Source organism: Syngnathus floridae, chromosome 7 (genome assembly GCF_059516105.1).
Source record: "Syngnathus floridae isolate MCC-2025c chromosome 7, RoL_Sflo_1.0, whole genome shotgun sequence".
Classification (NCBI taxonomy): domain Eukaryota; kingdom Metazoa; phylum Chordata; class Actinopteri; order Syngnathiformes; family Syngnathidae; genus Syngnathus; species Syngnathus floridae.
In genome coordinates this window covers 11,606,143-11,619,146 of record NC_142419.1, presented here as the reverse complement: position 1 = coordinate 11,619,146, position 13,004 = coordinate 11,606,143, and the positions used below count along the sequence as shown (strand labels likewise).

Sequence of the window (13,004 nt, the reverse complement as noted above, 5' to 3'; positions counted from 1 at the left end):
TAATATAATAAAGCTCACCAAACTCATTTTTGTATTCTATTTTTTGTCTTGGGCTGACATCTTGTGGCAAAATGTACTAATTGCAATTGGGCACTTCATAACGCCAAGGAATATCCTTAATTCAAATTCTTATTACCACATAACTAGTATTTCTATGTTAAAATCAATCACGATGTCGAGGATACACTGTTTATCCTGATTAAAACCGCTTGATTATCATTTAAACATGTCGATTATCAGCAGATGCAAAAAAAAAACGCAATAAATTATGTGGTTTGAAAGATGCTACGGTTAAATCTTCTTTACTTGACATATAGCATATTATATACATATAAAAATAATAATACATTTAATTTAAATACAAGGGAAATGTGTTATTTTCCATTGCGATTTATTTCACGTAAATTTGCCACTAATGCTGCAGATTAAAATGCGTACGTCATATCCGGTAACGGGGTCCTTTTTTTCTGTTTTCCCGTATCCGCCATTTCAGTTTTTGAACTTAGTTGTCATCGACCGTTATAGTATATTTGAAATTCTGACTCTTAAACTTGTGATATTCCTAATAGTTGGACAAGAGTGTTACTGTTAAGGCACTAAGAATCCTTCTGTTTTCGCCGCTGAGGTTTGGTGGCGGTGAATTGATGCGCAAACAGCCGGCTACGGATGTCGTCTGTTTACTAAACGTGCTCGAGGCGCTAAAGTTTTGTATGAGTTGAAGGCTTTGCGTGCGGATCGCGGGAGGGAGAGCAGGGAAGACCCGGCGACGCTTCGGCTTCGAAGTGCTTATCATGGCAGGCAATTTTGACGCGGAGGACCGCGCCAGTTGGTACTGGGGTCGCTTGAGCAGGCAGGAGGCTGTGTCGTTGTTGCAGGGGCAGAGGCACGGTGTGTTCATAGTGCGGGACTCCATCACCAGCCCCGGCGACTACGTGCTCTCGGTCTCGGAGAACTCCAAGGTCTCGCATTATATCATCAACAGCATCAGCAATAACCGGCAATCCGGTCCAGGTAGGACAGCATTGTGTATCCCACCCCCTTCGGTTTTTATAATGAAGACTGCACGCTTGCATGACTTGCACCAGAGGAGATGCTTAATAGTATGGGCTCAGCTAATATATGAATTCAAATCGCACAGCCAATTGGTTTTTCTTTTTGCTTGGGGTGTCCAAACTTTCTTCCAAGCCAACACAGATGTGTTGCAGCAGGGAGACATGTAAAGCATGCAGGACTCTGGCCCCTGTGGACCGGAATTGCCCACCCCTGTTCCAAGGGCTGCATTTAAAATAATAATAATAAAATAAAAGAATGCAATGATCACTAGGAATTCTTCACTTTTAATCGATATTATTATTATTACTATTATTATTATTAACACTAAAACCGATTCAACAGTGTAGGTATACATAGCTATATAAACTCAATTAATTACTGTTAACTAATGTGTTTTCTCTCTTTTATAACTGTCTACCTACTTTAGCCACCCCCATGTATATATCGTTCATGTATACTTTTGCAATTGAACAAAAAACACAATCAGAGAGTCTGTTTTGATTTGAGTGCATTGAACCAAACCAAATTGAATCATTCCACTTTTAAATGTATCGACATACATATACGTATTATTTTTGCGCAGACAGACGGGTGGACGGATGGAAGTGATAATAGTAGTTAAATGCAGGCAAATTGCTTTTTTCATAGGTTTCTGAAAAACAAAACATGAAGTAGGTGGAAAATGGCCCCTGAGTTTTAAACCCCTTTGATTCAACCATAAGAAACGTAGAACGTGAGATTATGTTTTGACCCAAATGCTCACTGTAGTCGATTCTGTTGCCTTATGATTTATCAAATGAGCCTATTTACACTGGCTCCAATTCCACTGACTGGAAGATGTACGATTTTTTTTACGATTGCACCAATTTTTTCTCCATCTTCTGTTCCAGCAAGTTTGTCGCATCCAAGGTTTCGTATCGGTGACCAGGAGTTTGAGGCACTTCCTGCTTTGCTAGAGTTCTACAAAATCCACTACTTGGACACTACCACCCTAATAGAACCAATCAACAAATCCAAACACACATCCTTTATCAGCGTTGGCCCTGGTGGTCCACCCCCACCTCGCCTGGAGGATGAGTACGTCAGAGCACTCTTCGATTTTCCTGGCAATGACGACGAGGATCTCCCATTTCGGAAGGGTGATATCCTTCGCGTTCTTCAGAAGCCCGAAGAACAGTGGTGGAACGCTCAGAACTCTGAAGGCGAAGCGGGAATGATCCCGGTGCCATACGTGGAGAAGTACCGTCCGACATCTCCGAGCTTGGCGGTTACTTCCGGTGTACCCGCAGCGTGCCCGCCAGGAGGAATGGCCGTGTTAGGGAACTCTGACGGATCTACGACCCAGCCCGGTGCACCACTAATGGGAGATCCGAGCCAGTATGCCCAACCCACCCCCCTCCCAAATCTCCAGAATGGACCGGTCTTTGCCAGGGCCATACAGAAGAGAGTTCCCAATGCATATGATAAAACCGCCCTGGCTTTGGAGGTATTCTGAATGTCTGGTCATTTAAATATTTTGTGTACAGTATCATAATAGTATACAGTATAGTAATATTTATAGCAATGGTAATAGCAACGCAAAGTTCTAGACCAGGTATGCTGTGCACCACTTTGGTGACCCCTGGAGTAGTGTTCAACTTGCCTGACTTCATTGCAGGCAAGGTGTGTTCAATTCCTACTCGGCGGTGATGAACAGCTTGTCTATCTCATTGTATAATCTGTGATTGACTGCCATCCAGACCAGGGTGTGGTCAAAGTCAGCTGGGATAGGCCTCAGCGTTTGCAACTCTGTACAAGTTATAGAAAATTGATGGACGGTATTATCATACTTATTCTTTTGGCTGCTCCCGTTATGGGTTTATGCTTGGGGAACGAGACTCTTTCCTCTGGGCTCTGTAAAATCGTAGCAGGACTCGGAGACTTGAGATTGTTTGCAGACATCAGCACACCGCCACTGTTATATTTCTCAATTGAATGTTCAATATTATTAGGAAGAAGCTTTATTCAAGTGAAGTAGCTGTGATAGTGCTAATTGCATTTTATTGTAGTCATTAATTGTATTGTAATTTTTGTACATTTTACAGGCTTCAGTGTAGTGATAGCGTTAAGATGAGCTCGCTTCATTTTCAAATCGCTTGGCCCACACTGGTCCTGTTGTACAAGCTAGTAGTGCTATTTTTCTGGCTTTAACCTGTGCAACGTTACTTATTGTGCTTTCTCCAGTAGGTCAGAGAAGTGACTCAGCATGGAGACACTGGACTAGACAGTTAATTATTAGCTCACGTTTCCTTGTCTTGGTGTCTTGGATCCCTTTGGTTTCAGACTTCTGTCTCTTAGTCACTCTTTATATTGAATTGGTGTCATTACTGAGCAGCTTCTAGTAATGTTCTGCTGAAGAAAATGTCTGTATTGAGGTGTGGTGTTTTGTAATCATTTCAACTCCACTTGATTCCATTTGTAGTTATAGAAGTATAAGCATGCAAAGAGGAACTGCAGGAACTGTTTGTGTGTTCCCACAGAGGCAGTGTTCAAAAGCTGGGTTAAAATTTTAGGGACGGTGATTTAAATAAGATTTTAAGTTAAAAAGAAAAAAAGAAAAAAAAACATGCTCTTGAAGCAGAAGCAGTGCATCCTGCAAGATATCCTCCTGGGGCAAGCAACACCTAACTTGTTAATTTCACTTTCACCTTGAGTGTGGTCTAAAGTACCAAAAAAAAAATCTGAAATAATTCTAATACTTTGTCTTAGTTTTAGTAAAGTTTACTGAGGACTATCAAAGCTGTTCTCCACCCACTTGTCACTTCTATCTCCATATTTCATTCTTGTTGATGCTCACAATTTGTCTCCTTCTCCAGGTGGGCGACATGGTGAAAGTGACTAAAATAAACGTGAATGGCCAGTGGGAGGGTGAATGTAAAGGCAAACGTGGCCACTTTCCCTTCACACACGTCAAACTGCTGGACCAGCACAACGCCGAGGATGAACTCAGCTGAGAGTGGACAAGCGGGGACAAACTGGACACTACTGTTAGAGCCCTGCCTCACACCCCGCTGCTCCTTTGCGCCTTTGGCCAACACCTCACGTCTGCTCTGCCTGCACCAAGTAAAGATTCTCAGTCACTCTGAAAACCACCAGACGTCACTGCATATATCTGACAGCCCTTCACCTCTTCTTGCGAGGACTGAGGGTGTATTCACACCTGCGTTTTTTGTTCCGCTTTAAACACATCAGGGTTTGCTCCCCGCGCTGGGTCAATGCAAAACAAAAAGACGAGCTGAAAATGCTGTAACGATTTTGCAACATTTTATCCTCACATGGTTATCGCACCTCTCACACCTCAGCACAACTCGCTCATTTCCTCATCCTGGGTTTGAGCATGTAGATACAAACTACAGGTAAAGACATTTATGAAGTCACGAGTTCCAAAGAAAGTGTTACATTTATTATGGGATCCAGAATCCCCTCGCCCTCCCTCACTTTTGTTAACACTGGGAGTAGTGAATGATGTGGGAAAACATTTCATGCTTGAGCAGCAGTTGAGTGTCCATGAAGGTGAACAATTATGTGATTCGAATGAACATTGTTCAGCAGAAATCTGCCGTGCTGCGCTGACTGATATTCTAGCTACTATTAAATTCACAGTATTCAGAGAGCAGCATGAGCCGAGCGCAGCTCCGGTTTCTGGTTTGCAGGTTTGCTATTAATCGTCACAAACTTTGTGAGCCTTCCTGTCGTGTTAGCTGGCTATGATTTACCGAGCTAACTTTAGCTGCCTGAAGTGTCATGTTTAACAAGGGCTCAGGTCAAATGTGCCCAAATGATGGAAGAATTCAATCTGTCATTATTTGAATTGAATCTGTTAAAAAAAGTAAGTCTAGTTAACAATGTGAAGGATTTTGGATTGTGGAATGATTTGATTTAGTGCACTGTGAAAATCAGACCAATTCCAAATGATATAAGTCAGTGTCACCGGTCAACTTGAATTTTAGCACCGGGATGGACCAGTTTGGGATGTACCCCACCTCTCGTCCAAAATCAGCTAAGTCAGGCTACAATATGTTATCGACCTTAATAAGAAGAAAAAAATGGTCAAACTTAAACATCTCCCCAATTTTATCACTTCATGCCATTGTGTTAAATACATTAATTTAGCCTTCCTTTGCCCAACTCAGTCCTGCTTACGTTTTTTTATATTTGTTTGTTGTTTGAAATATTTTACCATTGTCTAGCGAAATCATGACCATCGATGAAGTGATTATTTTGCCCACCTGTGCTGCTCACCAATGTGACTATGATGAGATGATCAACATTTGTATTTTCAACCGAAGGGCGCATTGACCCTTGGAAGCACGTCCCACTACCACCTACTTATAACACCAAATAATAACAAACCTGTGACGGGAACTACAAGCGATGATCAGCACTGTAGCACTGTAACGGACTTCCAGTTTTGTGGAAGAGATAAAAACAACTAAACCTTCGGCCACCTCTCATCCCCCATTCACCCATTCTTACTCTCCAAATAGTTGTTGTTGTTTTTTTGGGTCAGAACTTAGAAAGTATGTGTTGGATCGTTCAATTTTCATTTTATGCTAAACTGTCATTTATTTGTCTTGGTAGTCTTCACAACAAATTGTCCACCTTGTTAGTTCACACCAGATGTTAGCAAACTTGAACATCACAATTATGTCAAAGGGGGAAAAGGAAGTGCTGTATAGTTTTAACCCCTATTTTAATTGTAATTTTTTTTGCCATCTTGCACCAATTTTCTTTTTGTATTGTTTAGATATATCAGCAAGTCTTTCCTCTTATTACTTATCTAATGCTTTTTCTTGATTTCTTCTCGTGACAGCCTTTTCATTTCAAGCAACCAACATTTTTGATTTTAAGAGTTCGTTGAATGGCCATTTCATTTCAAATCCCTTCGTCAGTTCCCCATGCCCACCCTCCACCTGACAATCATTACCATGCTCACCCACATTACATAGGAGTAGATTAGCATGAAGATGACTGACATTGCAGACACGATGTATGGAGGTTTCTCATATTTCTGTCCCATGCATCAGTTTGTCTTCGAGTGGCACTAAGAACAACAGGTCACTGTCATGTACTTGTTTTTTTTTTAGACATTAAAGGAGATGACTGAACTGAAAATAATTGCTTTCACACTAGGTTTGCAATGAAACCTCCTTCTAAAAAAAATAAAAATGTGAGCCCTCTCTAGTACCTCATTTCTAATACTGTATGTTATGCCCAACTGTGGCATTCAAATTACATTTTTAAAATGGCAACAAAACTGATGACACCAATTTGCAAGATGTTTGATTACCGATTACTGAATGAAGTAAAAAAAAATAGTGTTTTAAGTAATCATACAAAATTCCACATTTCTTTTAAATGCTAAGTGAGGAATGTCAAAATGCCACTGGGAGTTGTTAATAACAGTTATGAAATTTTATGATAACACTATATTCATTTGAGACGATTGTAATTAACTTTTTTTTCTGTAGCATGTGATGTGTTAATATACTAGTAAATAAAGTAAAATTCATGACAGACATTTTTACTTTGTTTTTGTTAGACCAGTGATTCTCAGTGTGACGCTGGAAGCAGTACTGGCGCGTGGGCTCCCTCTAGTGGTATGCGCAAGACTCACTGAATTAAATGTTACTGTTGGCATCACTTCAACGTTTTAATTAAACAAGTAGATTCTCCTTTAAACACAGTATGTTAAAACTGTACATAAGATTACAGTATCTTACAAAAATATTTAATATACTTTTTAGAACCTCTACCTTGGATTTTATTAGCACTTAGGCCTACTATATATGGAACTGTTTTTTAATATCTGTCATCATGGGAGTGCGGGAGAAAACAAGTATTTTCACACTTGAAGTAGTGCTTAAAATGTGAAATATAATGTTCCTCTTACAAGGGAGCCGGTAGATCTTAAATTAATTTTTAACCTGGTTAAAAGGTCAACAAACTTAAAATGAAAAGGAAGTCCCGCCAGAAACTTAGCCAAAGATCCGCGGATATCTGCAAGAGAAGTAACGTCATTGAAGGGGTGTTACGTGAAATCCCTTGAACATTGTCAGCGTGTGAGGTCATTTTACGCGGTTACCCAGATATCGTCTGTCTAAAAATGTACTTGAGGTATTTTATGGAGAAGACAAAGCACGCAACAGAATGATGACACACCATCTCCGTTTAAAGTCAAACAATGCGTATTTAACGTAACAGAGCAGACGAATCAGGTACGTGTGCGATTACCCGGATGAGACTGGCCGCCATCTTTACTCCATCCCCTCTATACCGGTTGGGCGGAACACCGTTCGAGTCGACCCAGTTGGTTTACAGGAACCTCTGACAGACCCAGGCAGGCACATTATCGTGTTTTACCCCCCCGACAAACACCTTTGTCACTTTCGACTGTTCCCCAGGAGCGGATCTATTCGCAATGGCAGAGCGAGAAGAATGCGTTTACCAGGCAAAACTCGCTGAGCAGGCCGAGCGATATGACGGTAAGCACACTTGGAGTGGGACATGCTCACCGCTGGCGTTTTTTCCCTTCTCTACTGGCTAATATTCATAGAGTGGTGCTTCGCTTAGCGTTTTTTGCTCCATTAAATGTAGCTTGGGTGCGGTGACTCGTTTGTGAACTGCTAATTAATGGCATTGCCAGAAGCTGTCAAAATCAAAAGGGGATTAAACAAGTGGTGTCCAGAGGCTAACGTTAGCGAAAGGGCTACAACAAAATGGCGGATCAGTAGAGCGTGAGCTGTCAGGAGTTACCTCCCTGCACCACCGTGCCTCAGCTACCCACTGCCCGTCTTTGAAATGCACGCATCGGCTTTGCGAAAAGGTTGTTAATCATTGCCACGAAGCCCGATCGGTGTTTCAAAGCAAGTTAGCCGCCCTAAGTGTAACGTGTGGGGTTGTGGGAGGACAACTGTTGACTTGATGGGCTGTTCCCTCTCCTGTTCTCGTGGCCGCGCAGTTGAGCTCGATTGACGAAAATGACCCCCCTGTTCCTCCCTTTCTGACTGTCATGCCATTAGTGGTCTAGCAGGGGCTGTTTTTAGACGCCTGCCCGTGCGACAGTTTTAGGTTGCTTAGTAACGTTAAATGAATGTGCCATGACTCACTCACGGGATTTTGGAGCTGTGGGAGAGATTGATTGATGGTCTACTGACTACATGGAAACCTGGCTGGAATGCGGTCAACCTAATGTGGTTGTTCTGCAACACGTTTCGGCTTATGTTTTTTTGGGGATGTGAAGTGAACTGTTTTGCAGATTCTCCAACTGAGGGTGTTGCCACTACACTTTCGCTTAGCGTGGTCATTCAGGTAATGCAGGTTTGAGCTCCCAGTTTGGCGTGGTGGATCTACTGAACCATTTTGGAAGCGCTTGTCCTCAGTTTAGTGAACCAATGTTATGTGAACCAACGTTTGAGGAACTAACACTATGTGAATTTGTGGTTGTAATATTACTGGTCTTTTATGTTATACACAACAATGAACCCGCAATATTACAAGATTGAATGTGTCTTTTGCTTGAAAGGCTCTGTATATTCTTCAAAATTTCTCTTGTGGTTTGAGTCAAATTTCACTTAGGTACAGTCTAGAGAAGCAACAATTAACAACTCATCAATTATCAAGTTAATCGGTAGTTATTTTTAATAATCGGTTACTTGCTTAGATAGCTTTTTTCATATTCTCAACAGTAAATATTCTCTTATTTCTGTAGTACGCCATTAAAGCAGGTTGATCATCTTTGTTTTGGATTAAAATAGAATATTTGCTTTTACGTTGGATTACAGTGATGACATCTTTGCCCAGTTTCATGCGTGTTGTGAAACAAACCGGTAACTGAGTCATAATTTGTTTTTGTGATTTCTACACTGTCAATTTGAAATTATGATCTCTTTGAATATAAAATGTGTACACAGCATGCACAATATAAGTAGAGGTATGAGCATCAATGTTAATGTATATGCAGTATAAATAATAAAAGTAAGTTGTGTGCATTAGGTGAAATGACGGAAAAGTAGTCAGGTAGGGTGATCAGGTAATCCGGTTGATTATTTGCGTCCCTACTACAGTGCAAAGAAATGTAATTTTGGAACATCAAAACCTGTATGCGCATGTCTTTGTGCAGACCTTTGGCTTTCCTAAAATAAAACTGCTGTACTGAAATCACATTATTGGTTGGGATTGATGGATAATACTGTATATTTTCAAACAGTTGTCTAATAGTATTATGTAGATCTGTAGCTGTTATGGTCTCACATTTTGTTCATGCTTGAGAATTTCTATATTTACCCTTGGAACATTAGGACTTTATTCTGATATTATGACTTTCTTTTTTTCCCTATTTTTAAAAAAAATAATTTGACTATCTTTTTCAATGTGGAACAGTCCTGTACAGTCCTGAATATGATACAAAGTAATGTAGCATCTTGTACTTTAGAGTTGCAGCAACATAATTATACATTTATGTAGTAGCAAGAGCATGTTGTCAAGTAAAACACCAAATGTTCGTCTTTGCCAAAATGTTGACTCCCGTTATTGCAAACTTCAGTGTGCGGCTGTAAAATGGGTATTGCATGATTTTTATTTTTATTTTTTTCACCGTTTGAGTCATGAAATTTGAATGTTGCCAATAATCAGACATGATCAAATAAAAATTGGGGGGTTTCGGAGCAGATGGCAGACAGCTGGTGGCTCAGGCCTTCGAACATTGACATAATATATGCAGGGGATTCTCAACAACTCAACAAAGGTGTTGAAATGAGTGTTACATGTGGTTTCATCAACAGAGATGGTGTCGTTTATGAAGAAGGTGGCGGGCATGGATGTGGAGCTCACAGTGGAGGAGAGGAACCTACTATCAGTGGCTTACAAGAATGTGATTGGCGCCAGGAGAGCTTCCTGGCGGATAATCAGCAGCATTGAACAGAGAGACGAGAGCAAGAATGAAGAAGAGAAATTGAAGATGGTCCGGGAGTACAGGAAAACGGTAATAAAACATTCCACAGACAAAAGTAACGGCCCAAAAACATCTTGTGCTTGACAATTCAAAGTTCTGTCCTGACGTGAGCTCATCGGCTCCTATTAATAATACACACTACGAGCTGCTACTGAACAGACTGCGTCTGAGTCATAGCTGGCAACGTGTGCACTCACTTGCCTTTATGAAAGGAAATAAGAGCTGGCTATTACTCAGGGAGAGGCCAGAGCGTGTCACAGGGAGGGAAGGGGAAGGGCTTTTGGAGTGCAGTCAATACTTTACTGGATGATCCTGCTCCAAAAGTTACGTACACAACCAATGAGACATCTACATTTTTGGAATTAAACATTCAGGGGGAGGCTGCATAGTTCTGCGTCAAGTATTTTCTTGGTGCAAACAGAAAGTTTACCTGAATCTGATTCGATTCAAGCTGATCATTGTGTGTGGATTTTTTTTTGTGGCAGGTTGAAGATGAGCTTAAGTCAATCTGTGGTGACATTCTGGATGCGTTGGAAAAGCACCTTCTCCCCGCTGCCGTTGCTGGAGAGTCGAAAGTCTTCTACAACAAAATGTGCGTGAGGTCGATTTTGTCGCATGTTATCAGTCCTTTTTGTGTGGATCCAGTTGTATAGCACACAGCACACTTGGGTGACAGCTGCATTTCTTTTTGTCCAATTCCAGGAAGGGCGACTACCACAGGTACCTGGCGGAGTTTGCCACAGGCAACGGCAGAAAGGAAGCAGCAGAGCAGAGCTTGGTGGCCTACAAAGCTGCAACTGATCTTGCCACGCAAGAATTGCCACCCACGCACCCCATTCGCCTTGGTCTCGCGCTCAACTTCTCCGTCTTCTACTACGAGATCCTCAACTCACCGGATCGCGCTTGCAGGTTTTTGTTGTGGCTGTCTAACGTTTTAATATTCCCTTGTTAGGTCATTAACTCACGTTAAATGTATTCAACGAGTTGATCTTTTCAGTAAATGTGAATTAGCAACCACATCATGTTTGACGAGAATGAGAAATGGCTTCTTATTTGTTGGCAAAGATCATAAGTTGAGCCACCAAAGTTTTACTGCATTTCTGCCCAGGTTGGCGAAGGCTGCATTTGATGATGCAATTGCAGAACTGGACACTCTGAGTGAAGATAGCTACAAAGACTCCACACTCATCATGCAGTTGTTACGTGACAATTTGACACTATGGACTTCCGATATGCAGGGAGAAGGTGAGATGCATGTTGTCTCTTGAATTGATCTCTTTGCACAAATTGATGCGGATACACTGAAAAAATATGCTGCCTGCTTTTGCTTGTTAGCATTGACAACATTGATGTTCAATTAAAATATACCTTCAACTAATTGACAATGAAATTGTACTGAAAAGGGGAGCAATGTTGGCTAAATCATTGAAGCGTTAACGTTTCACTTTGTCGACTCCACTCAATGCAACATTTGCGGGTTGTTTGTGAGTGGTGAGAAGTGTTTGTCGCTGACACATCTTTGGTGTGTGCTATTGCAGAAGAGCAGACCACAGAAGCACTGCAAGATGTGGAGGATGAAGCACAGACTTAGAGAAGACTTTGCCACTATCAGCCAACAACTTGTGACCCCTCCCCCCCCTCCAAAACTCAACCAACTCATCACACTCCTTGACTTCTTTGTTTGTCCTCCCTCTTCATCCTTTCCCTTCCCACTCTTCTCTTCAGCCTCTGCTACTCCAGTACCCAACAGGGGCCTGGAGTTTGTCATTTTGTTTTTCTCTTTTTTTTTTCTTTTTTTATATCTTAGTCCTTACACCACTACCACTTCAGTCAGTCAGGAAATACAATGTTAGAGACACAGAGAAGCCCCTTGTTTTTTTTTCTTCAGTTTTGTTCCTGGTACAAGCGGTTCTGAAATTTTATCTTTGTTTTCTTTATTGTGTTTTTGGTTCTTTTTGATTTTCCTCAATATTTTTATCAGTTGCTGGATGTATTGAGAATCTTTCTTAATGTAATTACAGAAATTAACTTTTATTACTGAAAATGTTGACTATTAGTTAATGGGAGTTTTATCTTTGTTTTTAGTGAATCAATGTTAACTTTTTAACAGGCACTTTGGAGAGCTGCAAGTGTCTTTTTATGTTAGTATTTCAGAGGACGTTGGCAACATTTGCGATATCCAGGTGGGGCAAAGAAGTGCTTTTACAAAGTAATCTCTTTTTTTTCCCTCTCTCTTCTGTTTTATGTAGGTGTTTGGACTGTACTTTGTGCTCAATACTGTAACGGTGCACATACGCCTGAAGGTTGCATTATCACTTGCTGTTTAAATCAGCGGTAGAGAAACAGACAGGTTGGTATCAGTTTGGCCCCACTCCTTCATAAAGATCCCCCCCCAAAAAGACGGTTGTTTGCGCTCGCTAATATTCTTTTCTGCAGCTTTCTCCAACTTTGTACTGAAGCTCCTTTTGGTTGAGAGCATATTTCCCTGCAGGTTCTTTTGCTTTTCTTCTTGTTTTGCTGCATCATCTGTAACCTGGAGCTAATTTGTACTACTGGATATCTGACTGGAGCCACAGACAGGGAATCTGTATTATTCTTACTGAAACACAGCATGAAATTAACATTAAACAATCTAAATTAAAGGGAGCATTCTGTCTTGGGGTTTTTTTTTCCGCAGAATAGGATTTTGGTAATGTTTTCTTTGTTTTTACGTCCGTTTTTCCCCAAGCAAGTATTAAGACATGCTGTATTGCTTAAGACAAATTATTTATAAATGTAACCGGTTTGTTGCCAATGTTTTTTTTATGTGTTTAAATATTTTGACATCACAATGAGATGCAAAACATTTCAACAGATAGGTAAGACGAGTGGCTAGATTGACAGATCACTCCATAGGTAGTTCAATCAGTCAGTATAGTTCAATTCAGTCGATAAATAGCAAGAATGTCATAACATAAGC

At 40.9% G+C, this 13,004-nt stretch overlaps 2 protein-coding genes across 2 annotated transcripts; both read left to right on the top strand.

The window, feature by feature from the left end:
* Nucleotides 1-451: 451 nt before the first annotated feature.
* Nucleotides 452-6,613, top strand: crk (CRK proto-oncogene, adaptor protein). The gene is made up of 3 exons (XM_088380675.1): nucleotides 452-1,011; nucleotides 1,944-2,539; nucleotides 3,909-6,613. Exons 1-3 carry the CDS (start codon nucleotides 792-794, stop codon nucleotides 4,044-4,046), a joined length of 954 nt encoding a protein of 317 aa, XP_088236801.1. The 5' UTR covers nucleotides 452-791; the 3' UTR covers nucleotides 4,047-6,613.
* A 695-nt stretch (nucleotides 6,614-7,308) lies between these two features.
* ywhae1 (tyrosine 3-monooxygenase/tryptophan 5-monooxygenase activation protein, epsilon polypeptide 1) lies at nucleotides 7,309-12,691 on the top strand. Its single transcript, XM_088380676.1, has 7 exons — nucleotides 7,309-7,432; nucleotides 7,497-7,577; nucleotides 9,876-10,075; nucleotides 10,531-10,637; nucleotides 10,748-10,954; nucleotides 11,154-11,290; nucleotides 11,584-12,691. Exons 2-7 carry the CDS (start codon nucleotides 7,514-7,516, stop codon nucleotides 11,634-11,636), a joined length of 768 nt encoding a protein of 255 aa, XP_088236802.1. The 5' UTR covers nucleotides 7,309-7,432; nucleotides 7,497-7,513; the 3' UTR covers nucleotides 11,637-12,691.
* Nucleotides 12,692-13,004: the final 313 nt, after the last annotated feature.

Bases quoted from the DNA above. Each gene is read 5' to 3' on its own strand.
- ywhae1 (XM_088380676.1), top strand. From the start codon at position 7,514: ATGGCAGAGCGAGAAGAATGCGTTTACCAGGCAAAACTCGCTGAGCAG. The intron at 10,076-10,530 runs GTAATAAAACAT...TTTTTGTGGCAG, and splicing joins TCCGGGAGTACAGGAAAACG to GTTGAAGATGAGCTTAAGTC. The intron at 11,291-11,583 runs GTGAGATGCATG...GTGCTATTGCAG, and splicing joins TTCCGATATGCAGGGAGAAG to AAGAGCAGACCACAGAAGCA.
- crk (XM_088380675.1), top strand. From the start codon at position 792: ATGGCAGGCAATTTTGACGCGGAGGACCGCGCCAGTTGGTACTGGGGT. The intron at 1,012-1,943 runs GTAGGACAGCAT...CTTCTGTTCCAG, and splicing joins TAACCGGCAATCCGGTCCAG to CAAGTTTGTCGCATCCAAGG. The intron at 2,540-3,908 runs GTATTCTGAATG...CTCCTTCTCCAG, and splicing joins AAACCGCCCTGGCTTTGGAG to GTGGGCGACATGGTGAAAGT.